The sequence below is a fragment of the Anolis sagrei genome, chromosome 4, assembly GCF_037176765.1.
Source record: "Anolis sagrei isolate rAnoSag1 chromosome 4, rAnoSag1.mat, whole genome shotgun sequence".
In the NCBI taxonomy this organism is placed as follows: domain Eukaryota; kingdom Metazoa; phylum Chordata; class Lepidosauria; order Squamata; family Dactyloidae; genus Anolis; species Anolis sagrei.
The window spans coordinates 188,537,363-188,559,386 of record NC_090024.1 but is presented as its reverse complement, the minus strand read 5'-3'; the positions used below and the strand labels follow the sequence as shown (position 1 = coordinate 188,559,386).

Here is a 22,024-nt window from a genome sequence, read left to right as displayed (position 1 = left end):
CATCAAAAAGCTCTCAAGGTCTGAGTCACTTTGACATGTTTTATAGAATCAGGAATGATACAAGCCTGTCTTCTGTTATTTGAAGTTTAAGAACCTAGGCTGTTTTGTGTGAAAATGTTAAAGACTGAATGCTGAAAGGCTTCAAAACTGTAAAGGTTTCAGACATTTTAAAAAATACTTCTCACAAATGTTGAAATGCTTTGAAGGAATGACAATCTCATGTGTGGTTTTTAAAAATGTTTTTCAAAAGTATCTGGAGATCAAAATATGGTCCATTTGAACCAAATAATTGAAACTATAAAGAAGTACCAGAATTTGAAACTATGTTATACCTCCTCTCAAATTGCGTCCTCTTTTCTTTTTTAGCCTAGCAATTTATATTGAGTTACATCTGATTTTTCTACTGTCTAATTTATTAATCAGCAAACATTATGCAAATGTGAGTAAACTGACATTTTCAATCAGTTTACATCAAATGTGCAGGCTAGGTTTCTAGAAGCTAGCTAATGGAAATGTCTAAAACCCAGACATTTAGACTCATTTACTCCCAACAAAATCAAGGATTTGCCTTAGCAGTGTAAATGGCAATCACCATTAAAGAGAGGTTTGTAAACATTTACCTATCTGAGAACAATTTTGAAGCTGGGAAATTGTACCCTGTTGGCAAAAGTTTATTCACATCTGGAAACTTTATATTTTTCTTGCAATAATAGGCTAATGTTTACTGCTGAGCCAGATGTCTCTCTTAGGGCTTATCCATGTGATCATTCTGAGTCATGAAAGCAGTGTTTCCGTGTGTATGTGTGTGTGCTTCTGACATAACACATAGTTCTAATCCTTTGAGCCCTTGTGATTCTTCACATTCCCTGATCGAAAACCTATTCTTAGTTACAACTAAGTAGAGCAATTGAATTAATTGGATTTACCATTCAACAGCTTATTTAATTTAGTTGAGACTAACTGTGAGGTTTCTTCTCCTACCTATATCCTACCTATATTTTCAAAATACCCCTCTGTTTCATAATCCTAAATATTGATAGCTGCAAAAGGTAAATTTTGATATATCAACCCTGAAAAGGTAGAATTTCACACAATCAGTATCCTCTAAATTCAAATCCACTAAATCCAAATCCACTTTTCCAGTCATGGTCCATAAGTGAAGACAGTTTGGAAGGTTGTTCTCATTGTTTTCCTGTCAGATTGGAACCCTTCTCTTTTCCTGCTGAATAAGCAATAGAATTTCTGAGTGGACTGTGGGGTTAAGGAGATAATTCCATCCTATCTTCCTGCCTTTGCTTATTCTTCTCTTCTGCACACACACATCTTTAGCTTATTGCAGTCACTGATGTGGAAGAAAAGGGAAGGGGAAAAAATAGCAGGTGTATCTGCATGTGATCTGCTTCTGAAAAGTGCTCGGGCCAATATTTTTGCCCAAATACGTGCCATTATGGCAGATATGAAAGCCATGTTGTTATGGACCTTTTGGAAGGGAATGAACTGGGTCCCTTCAAGAGAGTTGTTCTTACTCTTTGAGCATCCAGATGTTTTGGAGTTCACTTTCCAAAGTTTGGTAGGACTGAAATATCAGCCCTACTGTAACCTTCTAGATGGGGCACAAAGCTAGGATGAGCCATGAAACTGAACAGAAAAGCAAACACAATAAACAACAGCTTTGGCCAAAGGTTCTACTAAGTCTCAGCACTGTTTTTAGTCCAACCTACTCACAGCACTGGTTGAGTTAAAGTTTATTCAAAGTATCATTGTTTTATAAAACTTAAAAGCTACACAGAACATGACAAAATGCACAATGATAAATTAGCATTATATGGTAATCCTTATCTGAGCTGTACATGTGACCAGTACAGAATATATTAAGAATTTCCCTGTTGATTATACAATGCCTAGTATGTAATGCACAGAAGCAATGTGCCATGTTATTTGATATACTACTTTAAGTGTATTATTGTCTATCTGAAATGGTGCAGCTCCCTCCACCACCAGCTTGTTACCTCTGTTCCACATTGTCCAAACTTTTTCATTCTATATGGATAGCACAACTTGTGACTGCATAAATCACCAGGGAATTCCGGCCACAGGCTGATCCACTGTATATATTTTGAAGTTGATGATGAAGATATTGAAATAGTTCACAATTTTCCTTGACTCAGTCACTAATAGAATGGATACTGCAGCCAAAAAGTCAGAAAAAGGCAAAGATTTTCAAGGGCAGCTACAGAGCAACAAGACAAGGTCCTGAAAAGTCAAGATGTATAATTTAATATAAAGTTAGTGTTGTCTATGGCAGAGGCGGCCCTAGGAAATTTTCAATGGTAAGCAAACAGTATTTTGGCGGCCCCCCAACCAATCATTGGTATATATTTTCTGTTTGTCGTGGGAGTTCTGTGTGCCATATTTGGTTCGATTCCATCATTGGTGGAGTTCAGAATGCTCTTTGAATGTAGGTGAACTATACATCCCAGTAACTACACTTGCTGCACCGAGAGAGAGAGAGAGAGAGAGAGAGGTGGAGATGCCCACCTTTCCTGAAGGTAGGCGCAAAAACAAAGGAGGGAGCGGAGGTGGGAGATACCTCCAGCCAGAGGGTCTCTCTCTCTCTCTCTCTTCGTCCCAATGGCTGAAGAGAAAGTCAGGAGAAGAGGCGACTTTTGGTGCGCATGCTGGGGTCTTCAGACACGCCTCCAGACCCTAAGCGGGCCAGGCGCGGCGGCTCCGCCCCTTGGCCCACCCGCAGATTGGGGAGAGGAGAGGAGGCGGGTGGAGCGCCGGGGGATCAGGAAAGGGAGCCAGTCATGGGGAAGGGATCGAACATGGAGAACGATTGAGCGCCGGCTCTGCTCGCGCACCCGGTGGCTGGTTGGAGCAGGAACGAGAGGGGCTAGGTGAGGCTCAAGGGCCTGGCCCCTTTGGGAAGAGGATCTCCCGGCAGCGAGGCAAGAAAGCCGAGGCTCCCCCCGGACTGCTAGGGCTGTTGTGAGCTGAGGGGGCGCTCCTCAAGTGGCGGTCGAGGGGCATTTACAGAGGCGCCTCTGCGCCCCTGGCAAAAAAAGTGTTCTGCGACCGCTTACTTCGCATAAAGGATGAGCCGCCCCTGGTCTATGGCAATATAGTCCCAATTTCTATGTATGGTCCAAAAGCAGGACAGTGAAGAAAGATGATACAGAAGAAGAGTTTGATGGCTATTGTGGACTGCTAAAAGCACAATAAATGGACTTTAAGAAGAAATCAACCCTGAACTCTCCCTAGAAAGCCAAGAAACCTAAAGTGAGACTGTCATACTTTTGCCATATCATGAAATATGACAATGCTTGAAAATATGACAATGCTTGAAAAAATGGAAGGTAGCAGAAAAAGAGGAAGACTACATTCTATATGGATAGAGTCAATTAAAAAACTACATACTTTAATCTGTGAATCCTCAGCAGGCCTGTTGATAACAGGGTGACTCAGAGGCCTCTCACTTATGGTGTTGCCAGAAGTAAACTTGATATCTATTAACAACAACCTTTTTAGGGGGCCCCAGTGGTGGAATGGGTTAAACCCTTGTGCCTGCAGGACTGAAGACCAACAGGTCGGAGGTTCGAATCTGGGGAGAGCACAGATGAGCTCCCTCTGTCAGCTCCAGCTCCTCATGCAGGGACATGAGAGAAGCCTCCTAGAAGGATGCTAAAACATCAAAACATCTGGGGGTCCCCTGGGCATTGTCCTTGCAGACAGCCAATTCTTTCACACCAGAAGCGACTTGCAGTTTCTCAAGTCACTCCTAGCATACACATACACAAAAAGCAACATTTCTTATAACTGTAGCTTTTCTTTTTACATGGTCATTATATAGAGATTTACATACAGAAATTGCAATGTATGATACATTGTTTTCTTAGCCTTAATATTTGTTATTTCATATTCTGTATCCATTAGCTACAATTTTATCACTATTTCACATTCTGTTAGTTATATGATATACTAGAGCAGGATGATCAACATGCAGCTTCCTTCCCCAAATGTGGTTTTATTGACATTCCCTTCAGACCATGCCAGGTTTATTCAGTGGTGAGAGATTATGGGACTTACAGTCCAATGACATCTAGAAAGCCACATATTTTCCATCTTTGTCCTAAAATGCCTCTTAATTCTGGAGTCCCTCATCTTTCAGGCAGGTTCTGGAAAACTAATCCAGAACAATCTGAAAAATCCCACCCCCAAGACTTGTAAGTTTTCTTAGTATTTATATTCCACCCTTCTCACCTCACAGGGGACGCAGGGTGGATTACAATGCACATATACATGGCAAACTTACAATGCCAGTTGGACATACAACATATAGAGAGACGCAGAGGCAATTTAACATTCCAGCTGTGCCCAAGCTTTTTCCGGCTTCATGAGGGTATGATGGATTCAGCTCGATTCCGGCCACAGGGGGAGCTGTTGCTTCACCATCCATTGTGACACCAAGTCCTTTGATGGATTACTTCCTCATTCCTCTGCACGTTGCTGGAAGTATTTTATGGCATCGTAAACTAGTTAAATTAACCTCCCTGCATAAGCAGTATCTAAATTTCCTACTTGACAGATTCAACTGTCTTTCAGGCTGCATAGATTGACAGCAAGCTAGATGAATGGCTGGTAGCTCATTCCGACCCAGGCTGGCTTTGAAGTCATGACCTCATGTTTAGTAGTGATTTAATGCAGCTAGCTGTCAGCTAACTGTGCCACAGCCTGGTCCAACAGTATAAGGATACCAATATGTAACTGAACTCGTAGCTTTATTTTTCTACCCCACCTCCATCTCCCAAGGGGATTCGGGTGGCTTACATGGGGCCAAGCCCAGGCAACATACAATTAAAAGCAAAATAACAGCAAGTTACAAATTAAAATGACACAAAACAGTAAAATGACACATAACGGTAATAAATAAGCATCAAGCAACAGCAACCCCATTTTGGAGGGGAAGGAGGCCAACATACGAATTGATTAAAAGGTAAATAGTTCAGTAAGGTGGGTATTGAACTATTTACTCCCTTCACAGTAAGTTTTGATTAGTTATGGAGATGAATGTGTTGCTTCTTTCACTGAGGATTCTCCTAGAGATCCTGTGAGTCATAGTACAGAGAGTGGTATCTAGAAGTTATCTGGATGCAGCTCTAGTGAAACCGCAGGGACATTTCTTCTTTAAAGTGAAATAATTGCACAGGTTTTACCTGGCAATGCTTTAATTAGCTGTGATACTTGGGTTCTTTCAGATGCTTCTCTTTCTAATTTGTCCAATAATTCTATGACCTCCCAAACACTAGACTGCCTTCACTCTTGACCCTTTTAGTTTCCTGTTGTTAGACTGACCTGATGGGTGACCTTGAGCAATTCCATCCTACTTCTGCGCCTATGCTCTCTCTTTGCCTAGGTTCCTCGGGCTAAGGAAAAGCTTTTATGAAGTGTCACAACAGAACACAGTGGTTTTTTGAGCTTCTACTATAATAAAAATAATTGATGCCACAGTAAAAAGGGTTGAGGCTAGATGTGAATTAGGCTCATTGAGCAGTAACTAATATAACTTAAAACAAAACAAAATGATCACCCAAGATTACTACGATGTTATCTCTTTCCTGATTCAATTCCCTTTCCCCACTTTTCTGTTTCCCCCTCTAATTTCCAAAAATACTTGTGTTCTCCTTCAGGTTCTGGATTTGCCTATCATTCTGTCTTTTTGTCACAATTCACTTAATTGCTTTTTAATCAACCTTGTTATTGACAAAGTCTCAGTTGATCCACTGTGCACCCTTTCTGTTGAATTTCTTGTTAAAAGCTTATTTAAAATCACACAGACACACATGCATGCCAAACCAGTTGCTGTATCTCTCCTGCATGAACAACCCCATGCTTTCAATGGCGGTGCTGAAAGAGTTACTAGGAGAGTAACAGTTCCTGTTTTTTTCAGTGACATGTTTATAGCTTTCTAAAAATGTATTCTGCAAGATAGCTTTGAAATGCTTGTAATAAATGAACAAACTGCTTTATTTAATAGACAACAAGTAATGTTACAAATCATTGCATTTGGTGTTGTTGAGCTGAGTTAATTAAACCATATGGGCACTGAATAAACAAAAGAATGAACTCAAAGAACCAGCTGTTGATCAAAGCAGAAAGTAACAATACTAGTCACTTTGGATTTTGTCTGAACGTCCCGGGTGAACTCCAGTCCCCTCTGCTTCCCCCTTTTAGTGTTGGTGCAAATGACATATACGTGGAGTACTTTATTCTTTCTACCCTTTGCATCATGATCAACCTAAATGATTCTTAGCAAATTGTTCATTTGTTTTAAAATAAGCTAATCATCAGAAACACAGCTACATGTCTTTCATTTTTCTTCTAATGGATTCGAAACACTATATGTATTTTGGATTTTTCATATCATCTTGACTTATGGGAATGGTTTCTCACAGACTGGGGTCACTTCTCTTAATTTTAACTAACTCAATAAAAAGGATTATAGAGATCACATTTTTTCCGGGTTGCTCATGGCAACATATGTGAGTTAATCCTTTTTAAAAAAAGAAAAAGAAAAAAAGAAACAATGGTCTTCTTAATTTGACAAATGCTATTTTATGCCTTCAGCCCTAGACCAGGGTCAAAATAGATGCATATGTGTGCCTTCAAGTATCTTGTTAACTTATTCTGACCCCGTGAATTCAAAGGAGTTGATGTGGAACTGATGAGTTATTTTCACCCATCCATCTCTAGCGGTCATCATGCCAACCATAGTCCTGAACAAAAATTACTGAAACAAAGAGGTAACATGGATTACAGCAAGGCTGTATACCCAGAGGGTACGTGACTACACCTAGCCCCTCATATAAAAGGGGGGCAGGCTGCAGTGAGGTGCCATTTGTATCTAGGTTGTCCCCCTTCCTTTTAAATTGGAAGTATGGAACATAATGTGGATAGCCTGAGTGGATAGAAAAAAGTCCTCCCAGTTACAGATATTATCCATTGGCATTTAAGGAGCCAGGAGGAATGGAGTTAAATGGGAAATGGCCATGAGGTTTGGAAAAAGGGTGCTTTTCAATTTTCAGCATCTAGAAAAGTGAACACCAGCTCTTCACTGCATCATGGGAGCTCAAGGAGGCAGGGGTTGAGTAAGTTCAGAGCTCATTTGTGGAACACCTCAGCTATGACAAGCAAATTTATAGTTGTGCCTTTACAGCCTCACAGTACTCATGTTGGAGTAATTCATAAAGGGAGACATGCACATGCCTGGTTCTATGTATTTAGCACACATCCCATTCGTGCTACATCCACTCTACATTTTCAGATAATACATACAAGGATCACTTCTGATTTACATGAGAACAACCAAACAGTCCTATTGGATCAGAATAAGGCTTTATGTAGTCCAGAATTCTGTCCATGTAGATGACTGTGAACATATGTCCTAAGGAAGTTACACTTTTTAGATTGTTTGAAGATATATTTGCTTCTCTTATCTACTTTCAGGCCAACTCAAACCTGTTATGATCATTCCATAGAGTATTTTTTGTCAAGATTTATTTAGACCTTTTCACGGGCCCCCAGTGGTTTTTCACATCTGAGTTGGGATATGAACTCTGATGTACCACAGTCCTAATCCAACTTTCAAACTATCAGTGCTGGCTCCCTACTTGAAGTTGCTTCTCAAAATTTAAAGAATAGTCTGAGATTTCTTTTTGCTTTTTGAATTCACCTGTCTTTCTAAACTTCTAGGGAGGGATAAAAGTAGCAATTTGTCTATTGATATGCTGACAAAATCAGTAACTGGAAGGATTGCTTCCTGGGTATGAAATGCCAAGCTATTCTTTCTTGCAGTGTAAATAGTACAGTGTGGGCACTCTCCTTTTGCCCTTCTATAGCAATGCTTATGTTAACATGAACACAGCAGCAGCCATGTTGACTCCATAAATTAAGGCACATTGCTCTTCTCTCTGCAGGAATGTATTAATGGCAGCAAAGAGGGCCAATCAGACCGGGCACTTCATTTGGATGGGCTCTGATAGCTGGGGTTCCAAAATTGCTCCAGTGAGAGATCTTGAAGAAGTGGCTGAAGGATCTATTACCATCTTGCCAAAGAGGGCATCTGTTAGAGGTATGTCTAGGAATTAATGATCATTTGCTGATTTTCTGGGATTTTGAACAAAGCAGTGAGAAGTGGAAAGTTGTTATTGTTGCCCATGGGATTTATAGACAAGATTGTGCTCTTTCAGAAGTCCCTTTGTGCGTTCAGTGCATGAAGGGCGCTCTGAGAAATTCCTAGGGAGGGGAGCTGCAAAGCTGGATCTGTCTCTAACTTTGAATACACCACTGACCAAACTCCTGGATGCTTCTGTCTTGGAGTGGACTTGTTGACTGCTCAAGCTTAAACATGAGCAGAAGCTTTATAGTATATTGACTTCCATGGTGTTGGAAAACGTAGTTGCCTGGGTGTTGCAAGTTACCTGTATCTGGAAGCATATCAGATTTTGAAAAAAATGTTGGCATGTAATTTCAGCCATTTTATTTTTTTGTTGGTATATTACATTTGTAGCCTGTTTTTCCTCCAATATGTCCAAAGCAGCCTATACAACTTTCCTCCTCCCTACTTTATCTTCCCAACAACCCTGTGAGGTAGGCCAACTCAAGAAAAAGCAACTGGCCCACAGTCACCCAGTGAGTTTCTTGCTGAATGGGTCATCAAACCTGATCTCCCAATTCCTAGTCCCACATTCTAACCTCTATAATGAAAGCTGAACAAAATGATTGTATCAGGTCTGTTGCTGTAAATGGTACATGGTCATGTTAGAGACGTTCAGCAGAATGATTTTTTTTTAACTTTGGGTGGGTCGCTCTTACGTATTAGCTGCAGAAATTGCTGATAAAAATGAAGCTAATTATTTTCTGATATTCTTCTTGATGTGCATTTTTATTGCTTTAAGGCAGTGGTTTCCAACCTCTTGTCTTCCAGGTGTTTTGAACATCAGCTCATGCAATCCCTAACACTGGTAAGATGGCTGGGATTTCTGGGAGTTGAAGTCCAAAACAACTGGAGGACCACTGCTTTAAGGAGATGAACTTCAGTAGGTAGTAGTTAGCTATGAGGGATACAAATTTGTCTTACTAGTCTTCTCCTTTCATTAGTGTACCTCTGTAAAAACTGGTGAGTCCCATATTAGGGAGCTGGTAAATCCACTTTAAACTTAAAAAAACCCCCACAAAATGATGCATCTAGTTCCCAAAAAACTCACTACTTCAAATAGTTTATTTAAAGTTCAGACAAAAATCTAGAGCAGACTCAGCCACTGCATGGGCTGCTTTTAGTTCCATAATAGGGGTGGACTAGGTTAAGTAATAATAAATTCAGTAATAAGTAAAATAATAATCTGAAATAGATTATATCAAGATGATATAAATTCTTCTCCGGGGCACCTTATTATATTTCCTTTCTGTAAATTTCATAACTTGCCTTGCTAATGCTTCAACATTCCAGTGTTATTTTTCATGGATTTTTCATATATACACATTTTACCTTCTCATGTGTATGTTCTGATCTTAGGGCTAGATTTACAAAAGTCTGAAGCCCCCATCTTATCACTTAGATAAATGGGTCACCATTTTAGTACAATTTTTCAAAGTTCTTTGCCAAATATGCCTTTACCATTTCTGAGCATTGTTACCGCAAGCACTTTACCAGGACTTTTAAAAATGTCCTTTACTTAGAGTAGTTTTTCCACTTCTTTAGTGCATATTTAATGTAATGAGTCATAGAATTTGTGCACTGAAAATGACAACTACCAGCTTGATATAGATGGTGTGTACTGATGGTTTAAAACTGGTTACTTTTTCTGGATGTCTTTATAAGATTTTGGGCATTTCTTCCCATTTCTACCCTCACCTGCTGTGACAGTCCCTCAAAGGTCACACCCTTCTACTGCACGGAGTGTATATAGTGTATCAATATAGACACCTGGATGTCTATATTGATCCTGAACCTGCCGGTGGGCACAGTCCAGCAAGAAATTCTACTAAAAAAGACTCAGTGAAGCCATGAGTATATTGGGAGAAATTAGCTTTTAGTTGTACACTGCCCGGAGATATTGTGATACAGGCTAATAGATAGATAGATAGATAGATAGATAGATACTATATAGATGGATTAAAAGGAATAAATACATATTTAAGTTTATCTTCAGTTTCTTTAAAGGATTGATTAGTGTACTTACAGAATGGAATACACAAAGCAGGTGCATGTGGCAGAATTAGATAGTTTTCTATACTCTTATTTTCACAAGCATTTTTTCTTCACTCCCCCCAGTGTAAGTCACCTTGTTATAGAATCCCAGAATTACAGAGTTGTAAAGAACCATAAGGGCCATCTCACCTCTCACTTGTGCCATGCAGAAATCCATAGTTAATACACCTCTAAGAAATTGCCATCTGACCTCTTTTTGCCCATCCCTCCCCCTCCCCCTTCCATAGTAAGACTACACTGGCTGCTAAATCCATGGTCAGTCTAAAGCATAAATGTTCTGAATCGGTCCCAGAGGCAGCCAGATGCATCTGGATGAGCTTGCTGTGGTGCCACAATCGTGTCCTCGCAATCCAGAGGGGTCAGAACAACTTTACCCTCTGTGTCACTGCAACTACTTGCCACTCAACACAGAGCTCCATGGTTTCTCCTGACCATCACAGGCATCTTGTTTGGACAAAGCAAAGGTGTCTTTGCAATTAGCAAGAAGGACTCATCTCTCCTTTCTGGAGTAGTATATCCCACTATTGATCAACACTTACCATCAGTGAAATCTTCCCTAACCTAATGTCCCTACCCTATTCTGGAATAGCACATTATTCTGTACCCATTTTTTCCTATGTTCCCTACCAGTTTTTCCTTCCCTGCCTAATTTAAATATTTGGTAATTATCTGATCTGGTCTGTGAGAGATGGATATTTCTTGCCTTGATTGCAGGGTGCCTTAATAGAATACTAAAATTATATCGCTCATGACAAGCAGTTTTTAATCATTGTCAATCCACCAAGAAAAAAGTATGTAAGAAGTTTGTGTGGAAAGTTGGTTTATTTTTTGCATTTTCAGTACATTGTGAAAAGGCTTTGAGATTACTGAAGTGATATACTCCTTCAAGATGTCCTTTGACAGCCCATGGAATTCCTGAATAGTTAAAGGGGATTCTGTTTCATGACATCTGTCCACAAAATTCAAAATGCAAACTCTGTGGATTCAAAAGGTCAAGTGCACTGCCTTCAGCAAAGGGCAGAATGTCTTGACTAAACACTTGACTCTCTCTTGAACTCATATGGGCTATAGTTTGTTAATTGATCTCCAGAATTTCACACACACAGTTGGAAACAGAATTGTACACTGGTAAATTAAATACAAGATGTACTGTCAGTGACAGTTATATTTTAGATCACTCTCCAATAAATAATCAATGTACTAGTTTTTAAAGCATAGAAAGAATCGATTAGTCGAAAGATTATTTTTAGATGCCTTTCCACCTTCCTTTCCTTTTTATGTTGCAACAGAATAACATGACTCTCTTTCAAAACAATGAAAAATATCATTTTAATCTTTGAACTGGCACATAACAGAGGTTTAATGACACATACTGTCATTCAGACGAGTTCTTAGCTATTTCTTAGCACAGAGTTTGTCTACTTGACCAAAAGTTGCCCATGTTCAGCACTGTCAAATTCAGCTCACAGCCAAAGTTTCATTTGCAGAGGTGTCATTCATTAGAAAGGAAAGAGCTGTCACACTTCCCAAGATCATTAAAGGATCCATTCAATTAATAAGGCTGTACCAGATGGAACCCTGGGGGGGAGAGATATATAGCCACCATCGCCCTGTCTCTACCCTACCCCCCCCCCCCGACATCCATTTATACTTAGGAAATTAAGTTTGTGTTTTGTGCAACTAAAGTATGCACAGTTAATCAAACCTTTGTTATATCTGGAGCTTCGAGATGTTGACGCAGAGCAATAGAGATTTGTGAAGTAGCATGCTCAAAACCACCATATTCATTTGTTTTACTTTTAAAGGAGAATTTTTCCAACTTCTTTTTACCTATTGCTTGGATGTTAACTGATTTTAGACTGTGAAACTCATGAGTTCCTGGTTTGGGGGGTACAAAATTATCAGGGATTTGTACAACATGGGCTTTAGGACCCCTTCCAACTATGATTTTTTAATGCTGTATCCACCACAATGCAGAATTATAGCAGTTTAACACACTAATGGCTAAGGCTCATTGCTGCAGTATTTGTAGTTTTGTGAGATATTTCCCCTTATCTGTCAGAGAACTCTAGTGCCACAAACAATACATTCCAGGATTTCATAGTACTGAGCTGTGACAACTAAACTGGTGTCAAACCACTCTGATTCTGTAATGTGGATGGTCTCTAAATCTTCTAAGTTTTCCAAAGTCTTGCACAACCACTAACTGTACAGTGTTACTTTATTTCCCCACTAGAAATGATATGAGCTTTACTGCAATTATCTAAGAAGGAGGCATTTATTTATTTGCTTCCTGTTCCATATCATAAGCTCTCCAGGCAGCATGCAAATAAAATCAAATCATAAACAGGTTGAATAATTCAAAACAAAAAAAATAATTTAAACAGACAACAATCCAACATGTTGACAAACTATGCATGGTATTAAAGGCTAAACCAGTTTAAAGGCTAAACCAGTTTTAAAAGCTAAACACGTGCAAAACATATAGAAAGACAAGAGTCCTTTGTTCCACTCTGGTCATTCCACAGATATATAAACCTTTTTTCCTAGTTCCAACAGACCTCACTACCTCTGAGGATGCTTGCCATAGAAAGGGGGTGAAACATCAGGAGAGAATGCCTCTAGAACATGGCCATATAGCCCGAAAAAACCTACAACAACCCAGTGATTCTGGCCATGAAAGCCTTCAGCAATTCATATAGAAAGAATATAATGATGCCCAAAGGCTTTATTAAATGAAACCAGCATTGCCCCAAGCAGGTCTCCATGGCAGAAGGCATTTGATAATTGGGATACCATAGCTGAGAAGGCCCTCTCCCAAGTCCAAACACAATGTATTGACCTCTCTAGCGGCATACAGAGGACTCTTTCCCCAGCAGACCTCAGTCTATAGGCAGGCATATTTAGGGAGGGGTGCTTCCTTAAGTATCAAGACCCCAATTTATGAATCTGTGTGTTTTGGTTTGGATAGCAACTAGATTGTTTTTTTCAGGATCATCACAGGCTCTCAGATTTCTGGGCCATATTGTAAGAAGAAATGATAACCCTGCTGATATTATAAAACATTATGCATTTTGTACATAATGCATTATCATTTCTTCTTCTTATTTCTTCATAGTTGCTCATAGCTTATAATTAAAACACATGCATATAAACTGAACATATTTTTTCCTGTTTAGAAATCAACTAAAGGGGCTATTACAAGATTGAGGCAAAATCAAGGGATTATTCCTTCTCACTAAAGTAGTGAGAGAAGGTGAGAAATACTTAATGTGGCCTCTCCCAAGTCCGAACACAATGTATTGACCTCTCTAGCAGCATACAGAGGACCCTTCCCCCAGCAGACCAGGCAGGCATATTTAGGGAGGAGTCCTTCCTTAAGTATCAAGGCCCCAATTTATAATCCTTGCAGATTATACCAAAATTATCATTTTAGTAGCTGATTTGTGCATATCCCTTTCATCTTGCCTGAAGCAGAGGTCACCTGCCTGGAGATAAACTTCACTTCAATTTGCTCACTTGCTCTCGACCCATGAAATGGAGAATCTGGATCAGACTGTGAGATGTGGCGAGTCTAACCATAACCTTCTTGCACAGTAATCTGAAACACTGGGACTATGGTTGCAGAGTCCTCTTTAATTTTGTCCTAGTGTTCTCATATGCTTCAGAGATGATAATGAGACTACCTTGTACCTTTGATGACTGTCATATTCTTTCTCCTCAGTCTTTATTTCCTAGTTTTCCATCACATTAATGGGAATACGTTGGAGGGGGAAATGAGGTGATAACTTTTTGTAAGTGCTTGAAGCACTGAACAGTGAAGTTTATTCTCACAGCAGTATTTTTTCCTTCAAATTCTTAATATAGCTCATTGATCATTACCATATTTCCCCCTTGGGCTCCAATTTGTGATAATCCTGGAGGGTTTTGCCCTTCTTCAATAGATGGTGACTCAACTTCTTTATTCTGGCTTCAGAGGGAGAGAAGAGGCAGGCACAGCTTCATCACACCTAGGTTTCCAAAGAAGATGAAAGCCACCCAAACTGCCACTGTCCTGACCTCAAAGGGAGAGAAGAACTGACTGTAACAGCTGGACCCATTCTCCTTCTGCATTGACACCCCCCTTGCTTTGTGTGTCATGTCTTCAGATTTTAAGTCTGAGGACAGATTTTTTTTCTTGTAAAGTACCATGCACAGTGAGGGTGTTATACAAATAAGTGAATAAATAAATAAGATGGTGATGATGACAATGATGACAGCAACAACATATGAAAATATTCCTTGCCATGTGGAAACTCAATAGCCATTTTAGTTTTTCTGGTTGTTTATGGCACAGTGCCAATAGGAATGGTGATTATAAATGAATAGGTAGGTGTCAATGTGTAAATGTGTGTATATGATATACATGTTCTTCTTCCCATAAAAACATTTCTTTATGAACATTATAGTTATGGGTCAGAATCCTGTATCAACTAATCTTAACTAAGTAACTTCTCCTGGCATTACCCTTCCAAACCTGATTGAAACATCATTCAACTGTGCTCTGATTCTCAGTAGAATGGAACCCCATGTAGAGTAGGTTGGGAGGAGTGATACCCAGTAAAGTGGGTTGGGTAGAGTGTGTTCTGAATGGATACTAAAATCTATTGATACAGTTTTGGCTGAGTTCGTCATTCAGCCTTTGTCTGTCATGCTGGACATGTAGATAAAATATTCCAGAGGAACACAGCACTCACTGAAATCAACAACTACTCCTTGAACTGTCAACTCCTTTCCCTACAAAAACTCTTCTCTTGTTGTGCACACAGTTTCAGTAGCTAAAAAGACCTTTTTGTCTTTGTAGGCATCAAAAAGAGTTGTTCCCCTCCCCTCTCCCCAGATGTGGCAGGGATCCTCTGGTTTTATTTTAAGACTCATGTATCTGTCATCTGTTTTTCTTATCAGGTTTTGATCGCTATTTCTCCAGTAGGACACTAGACAACAACCGCCGGAACATTTGGTTTGCTGAATTTTGGGAGGATAACTTTCACTGCAAGCTAAGTCGCCATGCTCTCAAGAAGGGAAGCGCTTTCAAGAAATGTACAAGTAAGAGGCTTTAAGGAGGTGGGAGGGGTGGACCATGGCAGATAAGATGTTGCCATCTTGCATTTAAGTTCCAAGAAAGTAACAGAAAAAGTTAATTTATTAGCTGCTGTAGCTGTGGGCACCTCCCATGTTGGAGTTTCTATCTCGGTGGATGTTTGGTTCTTATTTAACAGGTAGCCTAAACTATAGGGGAAATTCACTCGTGGACCTCTTTGAAGCAGGAATGGTGGAGTAGAGAATATCATTTTGGACTATGATTCCTATTTTATTAGGGCAAATACATGATCCAAAAGGAAAGGCTGATGCTGAAAGACTTTAGGGCATATACCAACAAAATGACTCACCATATTTGTCATAACTAAATAATATCAAACCAGAATTAACTCATTTGACCTACTAGGAACAGCCTTCTGAGGGACTTTTCCTCTATTCTTTCCTTAGGTTTGCCATGCCCTTTCTATGCATGATTTTCCTACTGAATTGTTTTGTGTCTTCCTCTTCACACTACAGTGATCCTTTCCTCATCTGCTCGTACATTTCCATTACACAATCAGAATGCCCAGCCACCTCTAACTCTGCAGCCCCCATTTTCCCTTCCCCTTCAGCTCCCTTGAGATATCAACATTTAGAAAAGATTTCTTCCTAAAGGCATTCCCTGATGTTTTAGATTTGTATGCTGGAAAGGGGTGCAGTTCAGTGGAAGTATACACCAAATCTTCACTTGATGGTTATATAAAATATTCAAGACATTCATATTACTCAGGGCATCTTAAAAATGTTTCATTTGGTTTCCTCCTGCAGCCTACCCACTCATTCCTTTTCCTTTCCTTATTGCTGGATTGTTTCCTTTGATTCTTTTCTGAAACAGGAACTGACAGTCAGTGCTCGACTTCCCTCTGCTCAAGACTAACTTGGCATTTAGTACTTTGCCCTCAGCTGGGAATGTTGGCATGTTCATTATGTTGGACCACATTTTTTAAAAAGCCAACAGGGATAGAATGTGATGTAACTTTTGCAGAGAACTGCCTTTGACTATGACTGTGAACACAAGCATAAGAACATGGTTGCATGTACCTCTTTAGCCAGAGGTATGAGTTTGAATACTTGGCACATGGGATGCAGCAAGATCACACCTTTCCAGGCAGCCAAACACATTCTCAAGAATTAAAAAAATTAACATTCAAACAATAAAAAAGAGACTTTTTGCCAGATAAATACATATGGGGGTTGTATAAGTTGAACTATGGCCCAAGGCTTAACACTTCCCTCTTCTCTTAGTATTCAAACTGCACACGCACATTTGAGAATGCTCCTTTAAACATAACATCTATGTGCCAAGGCAGAACAGCCAAGAGAACACAGAGAGGCATTCTTAGTGACTGTCTTTCTGTTATGGAACTCTCTGCCTTTGGAGATTTCCCAAAGCTTGACACTGTGCTTCTTCCAGATGCAGCGTGTGAGGTTTTTTAAAATTCAAGATGCCTAGGGAAAGAAAAACAGAATAATTACAATACAGTTATTTACCTCTAGCCCTGCAATGAGATGGGTTTCATGAAATTAAACAAATAGAAGGAAATAATTAGTTAGAGTTTACTCAGGATGCATCTACACTTTAGACGTAATGCAGCTTGACACCATTTTAACTGTTGTAGCTCAGTGCTATGGAATCATGGAAGAGAAGGCTAAAGACCTTGTAAAACTGCAGCTGTCATGATTCTATTGTGTTGAGTCTTAGCACTTAAAATGGTGTCCAACTGCATTAATTCTAGTGTGTAGATGCACCCTCAGAAGGGATGAATGCATGTCTCTTAAACCCATGGATGCATGTCTCTTAAACCCATAGCCATCTTTTTAGGCTTTCTGTTAGCAAATGTAGATTTCAAACACACATCATTTCTATTATGTACCTATGAAAGAATGCTGCAATTTGTCCGTTCGCTGTCACTGTTTTCTTGCTGTTATTTAGAATAACAGAACATTCCCCAGCTTGATGCTTGACTTCAATTTTGATCATTCCTGACCATTTGGCTGTGCTGTCTGGACTGGTGAGAACTGTAGTCCAAAAATGTGGAAATTACCAGATTGGGAAAAGCTGTTGGAGAAGATCTCTTGCCTTACAAATCTGTTTGGACAATTTGGCTGGCAAAAGAAATGTCCTGTCTGTTCAGTGTTGCTCTGTGAAGAAATAACCCAGCATCTTAATGGAGAGAGACTGCACTCAGTCTATCTGCTTGTCCTTATGTAACACAGATAAGATTTCATGTATCGCAGTGTAGCCAAAATGTAGTTGCTGTGCTAGTTGGGATAACCTGGGAGTTTTAGTATAAAATAATAACTTTTTTCTAATCTCTGCCAAAATGTAGCACCACTTATATATAAGAGGAATCAACAAGCTCAGATGGCACATGCTCATTCACAAGAAAACAAGATGTGATGGTTGGGGGTGGGATGGCAAATTGAAACACAGGGCAGAATAAAATGGAACATCCTGGGAAGGGCATAGCCTGCCAGAACTCTGAAAGGGAGCATTCCACACTACAATGTTTTGTTGTGGTTTCCACTGGCTTATAGTTAAAGAGAACACTAACACAGAGGAAAAGAGGATCAGAATGTGAAGTTTTCTTGTGTAGGCAGTTGCAAGCAATGCAGAGTTGTCTTTAAGGCACTTCCCAGTCCATCTGATTCTATCCTGGGTGGAAGAACAAGAAAGGAGGAAGCAGAGGTCAAGGCTTAGGTATATTTCGCTGTCCCTCTTGCTCTCTCTGTTCCCTCCTCTGAGCTTCTGTGGCTCCCATGAATTCCACAGAGGCGCATTGTCTGGTAAAGAAGGTTAATGGATGTGACAACACAGAGATAAAGGAACGGTCCCAGTCACTTTCTGTACTCCTGGCTTGAACACTTGGTATCATTTACATGGCAGCCAATTTCTCTGGGGAAGATCTCCCCTCCTTTTAACAATAATTTTGCACTGTATTTCCCATGCGGCTACATGTTTTTTTGGAGTGAAATATTTTAATTGGTGCTTGAGGCAAGAGGTGCTCAGCACCAGGGCTGCTGTCATTTCACATTAGAGGGAGAGTTTTATTAAGATTTGGGAAGCGGCGGGTGGGGGTGGGGATGAGAAGAAACCTCTCTTCAGTCTTCATCTACCCTGGTTATCCCATCTAACTTGCTAGCTTTAAATCTGGTTACATGCTTAACAGGGCTGGTTTCTCCTCTTGATATGACTATAAGCTCTTTCCCCACAATATGTTAGATTCAAATATTACTTTTGCTTCACTGGAGGACTCTGATCCCCAGTGTAAGTCACAGAATTTACACACTCCCACTTGCTGGAAATAGTTAATAAACCTGGGATTGCAATACATACAACAAACCGTGTCCATCAGTCAAGCATTATAATGGTTTTCTTCCCCTTTGCCATTTAGAATGCTGAGGTCAAGCACATTCTTCATAAGTTTCTCCTCTTCTTCCTTCTTTTTACATGACTCAAAAAATCCTCTCTGAGGAAGGTAAGAGGCTTTCATCCAATTTAGCAGGGTACCTGAGCCAACTAGTCCGTAGATGTTCAGCTGCTGCAAGCTCAAGACACCTGGATGCATTTATTATTAAAAGGCTATATTCAGTGGGCCTATTTTTTCACTTTTGAAGTTTTAAAAAAAAATAAATTATGCTGAAAGACATAGAGTGTATCTACACTGTAGAATTAATGCAGTTTGTCACAAGATTATTTGCCAGGGCTGAAAGAAGTAAAAGAACAACTAATCAGGTCTCTGCTCACAGACTTAAAATCTAATTAAGATGTGGCACAAAAAAGAAAAGGAGATGGCAGCGTGGGAGGGGATTAAGTCTAGCAGATATTTTAGATTCTTCTCTCCCTCTGAGCAATCCTCTTCTGGGCTCAAGCATAATAGAGCTGTGCCTGCCTCTTCTTCTTTCCCTCCAGGGCTAGGACACTGGCATTCACCCCTCTCCCCAGCTTGCCATGAACTGTGGTGAATTGGGGGGTGAATGTGTTGAGGTTGTAACTCCAATTCTTCCCTCCATTCCAAATGCCAGTGTCCTGACCCTGGAGGGAAAGAAGAAGACACAGACACAGCTCTATGGATTGTGGTGAATCTGGTAGATCTTAGCAGGGTGTGTGTGAAACCTGTAGCTGGGTGTGTGTGAAACCTGCCTTGCTACTCACCCAATCCCATGGGGGAAAATGTCACTGCCTGACTTCCCTCCATTTTTTCTTACTCAACATGAGAAGCCTCCCAGGTTGCCACTGCTGCATCCTGTGATGCTTGGACTTCAGTTGAGGCATGGAGCTCCGCTGAAAGTTTATCTACATTGTGTGATGGAAGCAGGCGGGCCCCATGCCTCAACTGAAGGCCAAGCATTCTAGGATGAGCAATTTTGCTCATCTGATGTGGTTCTTAGTCAGTGGGAGCAATAGAGGAGGAAAGGGGGCGAGAGAAGACAAATATTATTGGCTCCTATCTGTATTAGGCTGATTAGGCTATATCTGGAGGAATAGAAAGAGAGATTGATCACTTTAGGAACTCTTGTGGACATTCATTATGAGGCTGGAGGGAGACATTTAATGTGTTAGGATATAATATTTCCCAAACTTACTCAGGTTTGAAAACCAGCTAGGATAGCAAAGTTTTGTTAGCTATGCAGCCAAACTATAGAGAAGCACCCCCCCCTTTTTTTTTTTGCTTCCTCCTCTGTTATAATGGCTGGAAAGAACTAATATGTGGGAACATTTTTGAATGATCACCTTTGCTGCTGATTCAGTGTTGTGGTCGTGATGTGGTCATCTGCATTGTGGGCTGTTTTTAGCTAAAACCGACAGAGGAGGATTAGAATAGTAAACAAGGTACACGGGGAATCTATCTTGTTGACAGCCATGCAGTTGAGGTGATGGTTGCAGGTGACATGTTTATTGAAAGATGGGAGAGATTTACTGTCTCCTTCCTGCTGTAGAAAGACAGATAAAGGTGTCTGGGCTCTCAGTCTACTATAAGAATGCCTTTTCCTGTCTGGGGCTTTTGTGGGACTGAGCAGAAATAGTGTTACCTCTGGCAGCTTTAAGTCATTTTTTGCTGAAATGCCCCGAGATCATGGACAGTCCACAACTTGTTTAGATATTTGTGTCTTCTTGATGCCAGCAGTAAGGATGGATGAAATGATACATTTTTGTGTACCTTTTTTCTTTTTTTAAAAAAACTGCAAATTATTTTTAGCCCATAGTCATATCATTTTCCAGATGTAGCTCAATACATCAAAAACGCTCATACAAAAAGTTGCATTGATATTTTAAACCTGTTTGCCAAGCAGATACATTATTGTTTAAACAAAATTTTGGGAAGCTCTTTCACCCCCACCTAATTGCTCCAGTGTGCTCAATACTTTTGGAAATATTGGAATGCATTTCTTTGCTTTGTACTGGTTGTTTTTACTCCCATATCCGAGTTTTGTGGTTCTGATTTGTTGCTTGTTGTAGAGTTACTCCTGATCTGATGTTTCTTTCTAACCACTGTTTACTGTCCCATGATGCGTGGTTAGTAGGTAGATGTGATTTCCCACTTTTCACTGACTTGGGGCAGAAAAACTCCTAGGGCAGGGGAAAAAACCACAGTGCAGCAAGATAAAAAAATTGCAGCTGGTACCAGAAATTCATGGAAAACCTCTAGGACAAAAAAAAGGGTATTTAAAAACCCCTTTTCAGTCATCACTCCTGCTAAGTTCTGAAACATTTAGCAGTGACAGGAGAGTATCCCTGCACGTGCAATGCTACTTAAGACTATTTGATATGGAGGACTGACAGTTATTTTTCCCCAGCACGCCAGTGTGATTGACACCACACTTGTGCCCATTAGATACAATTAAATTTTCCTTCTTTCCTGGAAATGAGCAAGGGACCAGCAGTCAATGGGACATTATTTTGAGTAGCCTTCTTTAGCATACCTTTCAGTAAGGTATGTATTTAAATAAATTTCTTGAACAATTCTGAAAAAAAAATGAATTGCACAATTCTGAAAAAATGCAGATTTTGATGTAGGAGAGCATAAGACCAGATGTAGGCTTGGAAAAGCTGGCTTTGGTAAGTTCATAAAAATTTCAAAACTGATTGATTCCTCTTCATCACTAACTAGCATCTCTAGTCTGTCCTATTGACTGATACTCACCTTGAAATATCTGAGTGAGAGTAAGCAGTAGATAACCCCAGAGCTCTTGAAAATGTTGATCCCATGATGCCAAGTCTCTAACAAATGCAGCATTCATGGCTCTTTAGATTCACTATTTGAAAATTTTCCTATTTCATCTCTGATCTGACATTTTCCTAAAAGAAGTGTAACCTGCCAAAACAATAAAAAATGTTGCATTTATGGAGGTTTTATGTCAGACATCTCAGTCCATCAGCCACACTCTTTTCTATAATATATCCTACCCAGTATGTGGATATGTATTTCATCCTATCCCATATCCAGAATGGGGTACACACAATAAAACAACATTAAACTACTACAAAATAATTGAAAACAATATAAAACAAAACATCAAGATGCAACAATGTCAGAAACATTGTTTTAAATATGTCAAAGTGAATGCAGAGATACAGAACCATAAAAACTTTGGTGAAGAGCCACATTTTAACTTGGCAGTGAAATGAAGCCA

At 39.9% G+C, this 22,024-nt stretch overlaps 1 protein-coding gene across 1 annotated transcript in view; it reads left to right on the top strand.

Moving 5' to 3' along the window:
- The window catches only part of GRM4 (glutamate metabotropic receptor 4), a 395,801-nt gene that overhangs the window by 279,633 nt on the left and 94,144 nt on the right, over positions 1 to 22,024 (top strand). The window contains exons 5-6 of the mRNA XM_060773126.2: positions 7,977 to 8,131; positions 15,215 to 15,355. Of these exons, the coding sequence (XP_060629109.1) occupies positions 7,977 to 8,131; positions 15,215 to 15,355 (296 nt within the window). The remainder of the gene's footprint in view (positions 1 to 7,976; positions 8,132 to 15,214; positions 15,356 to 22,024) is intronic.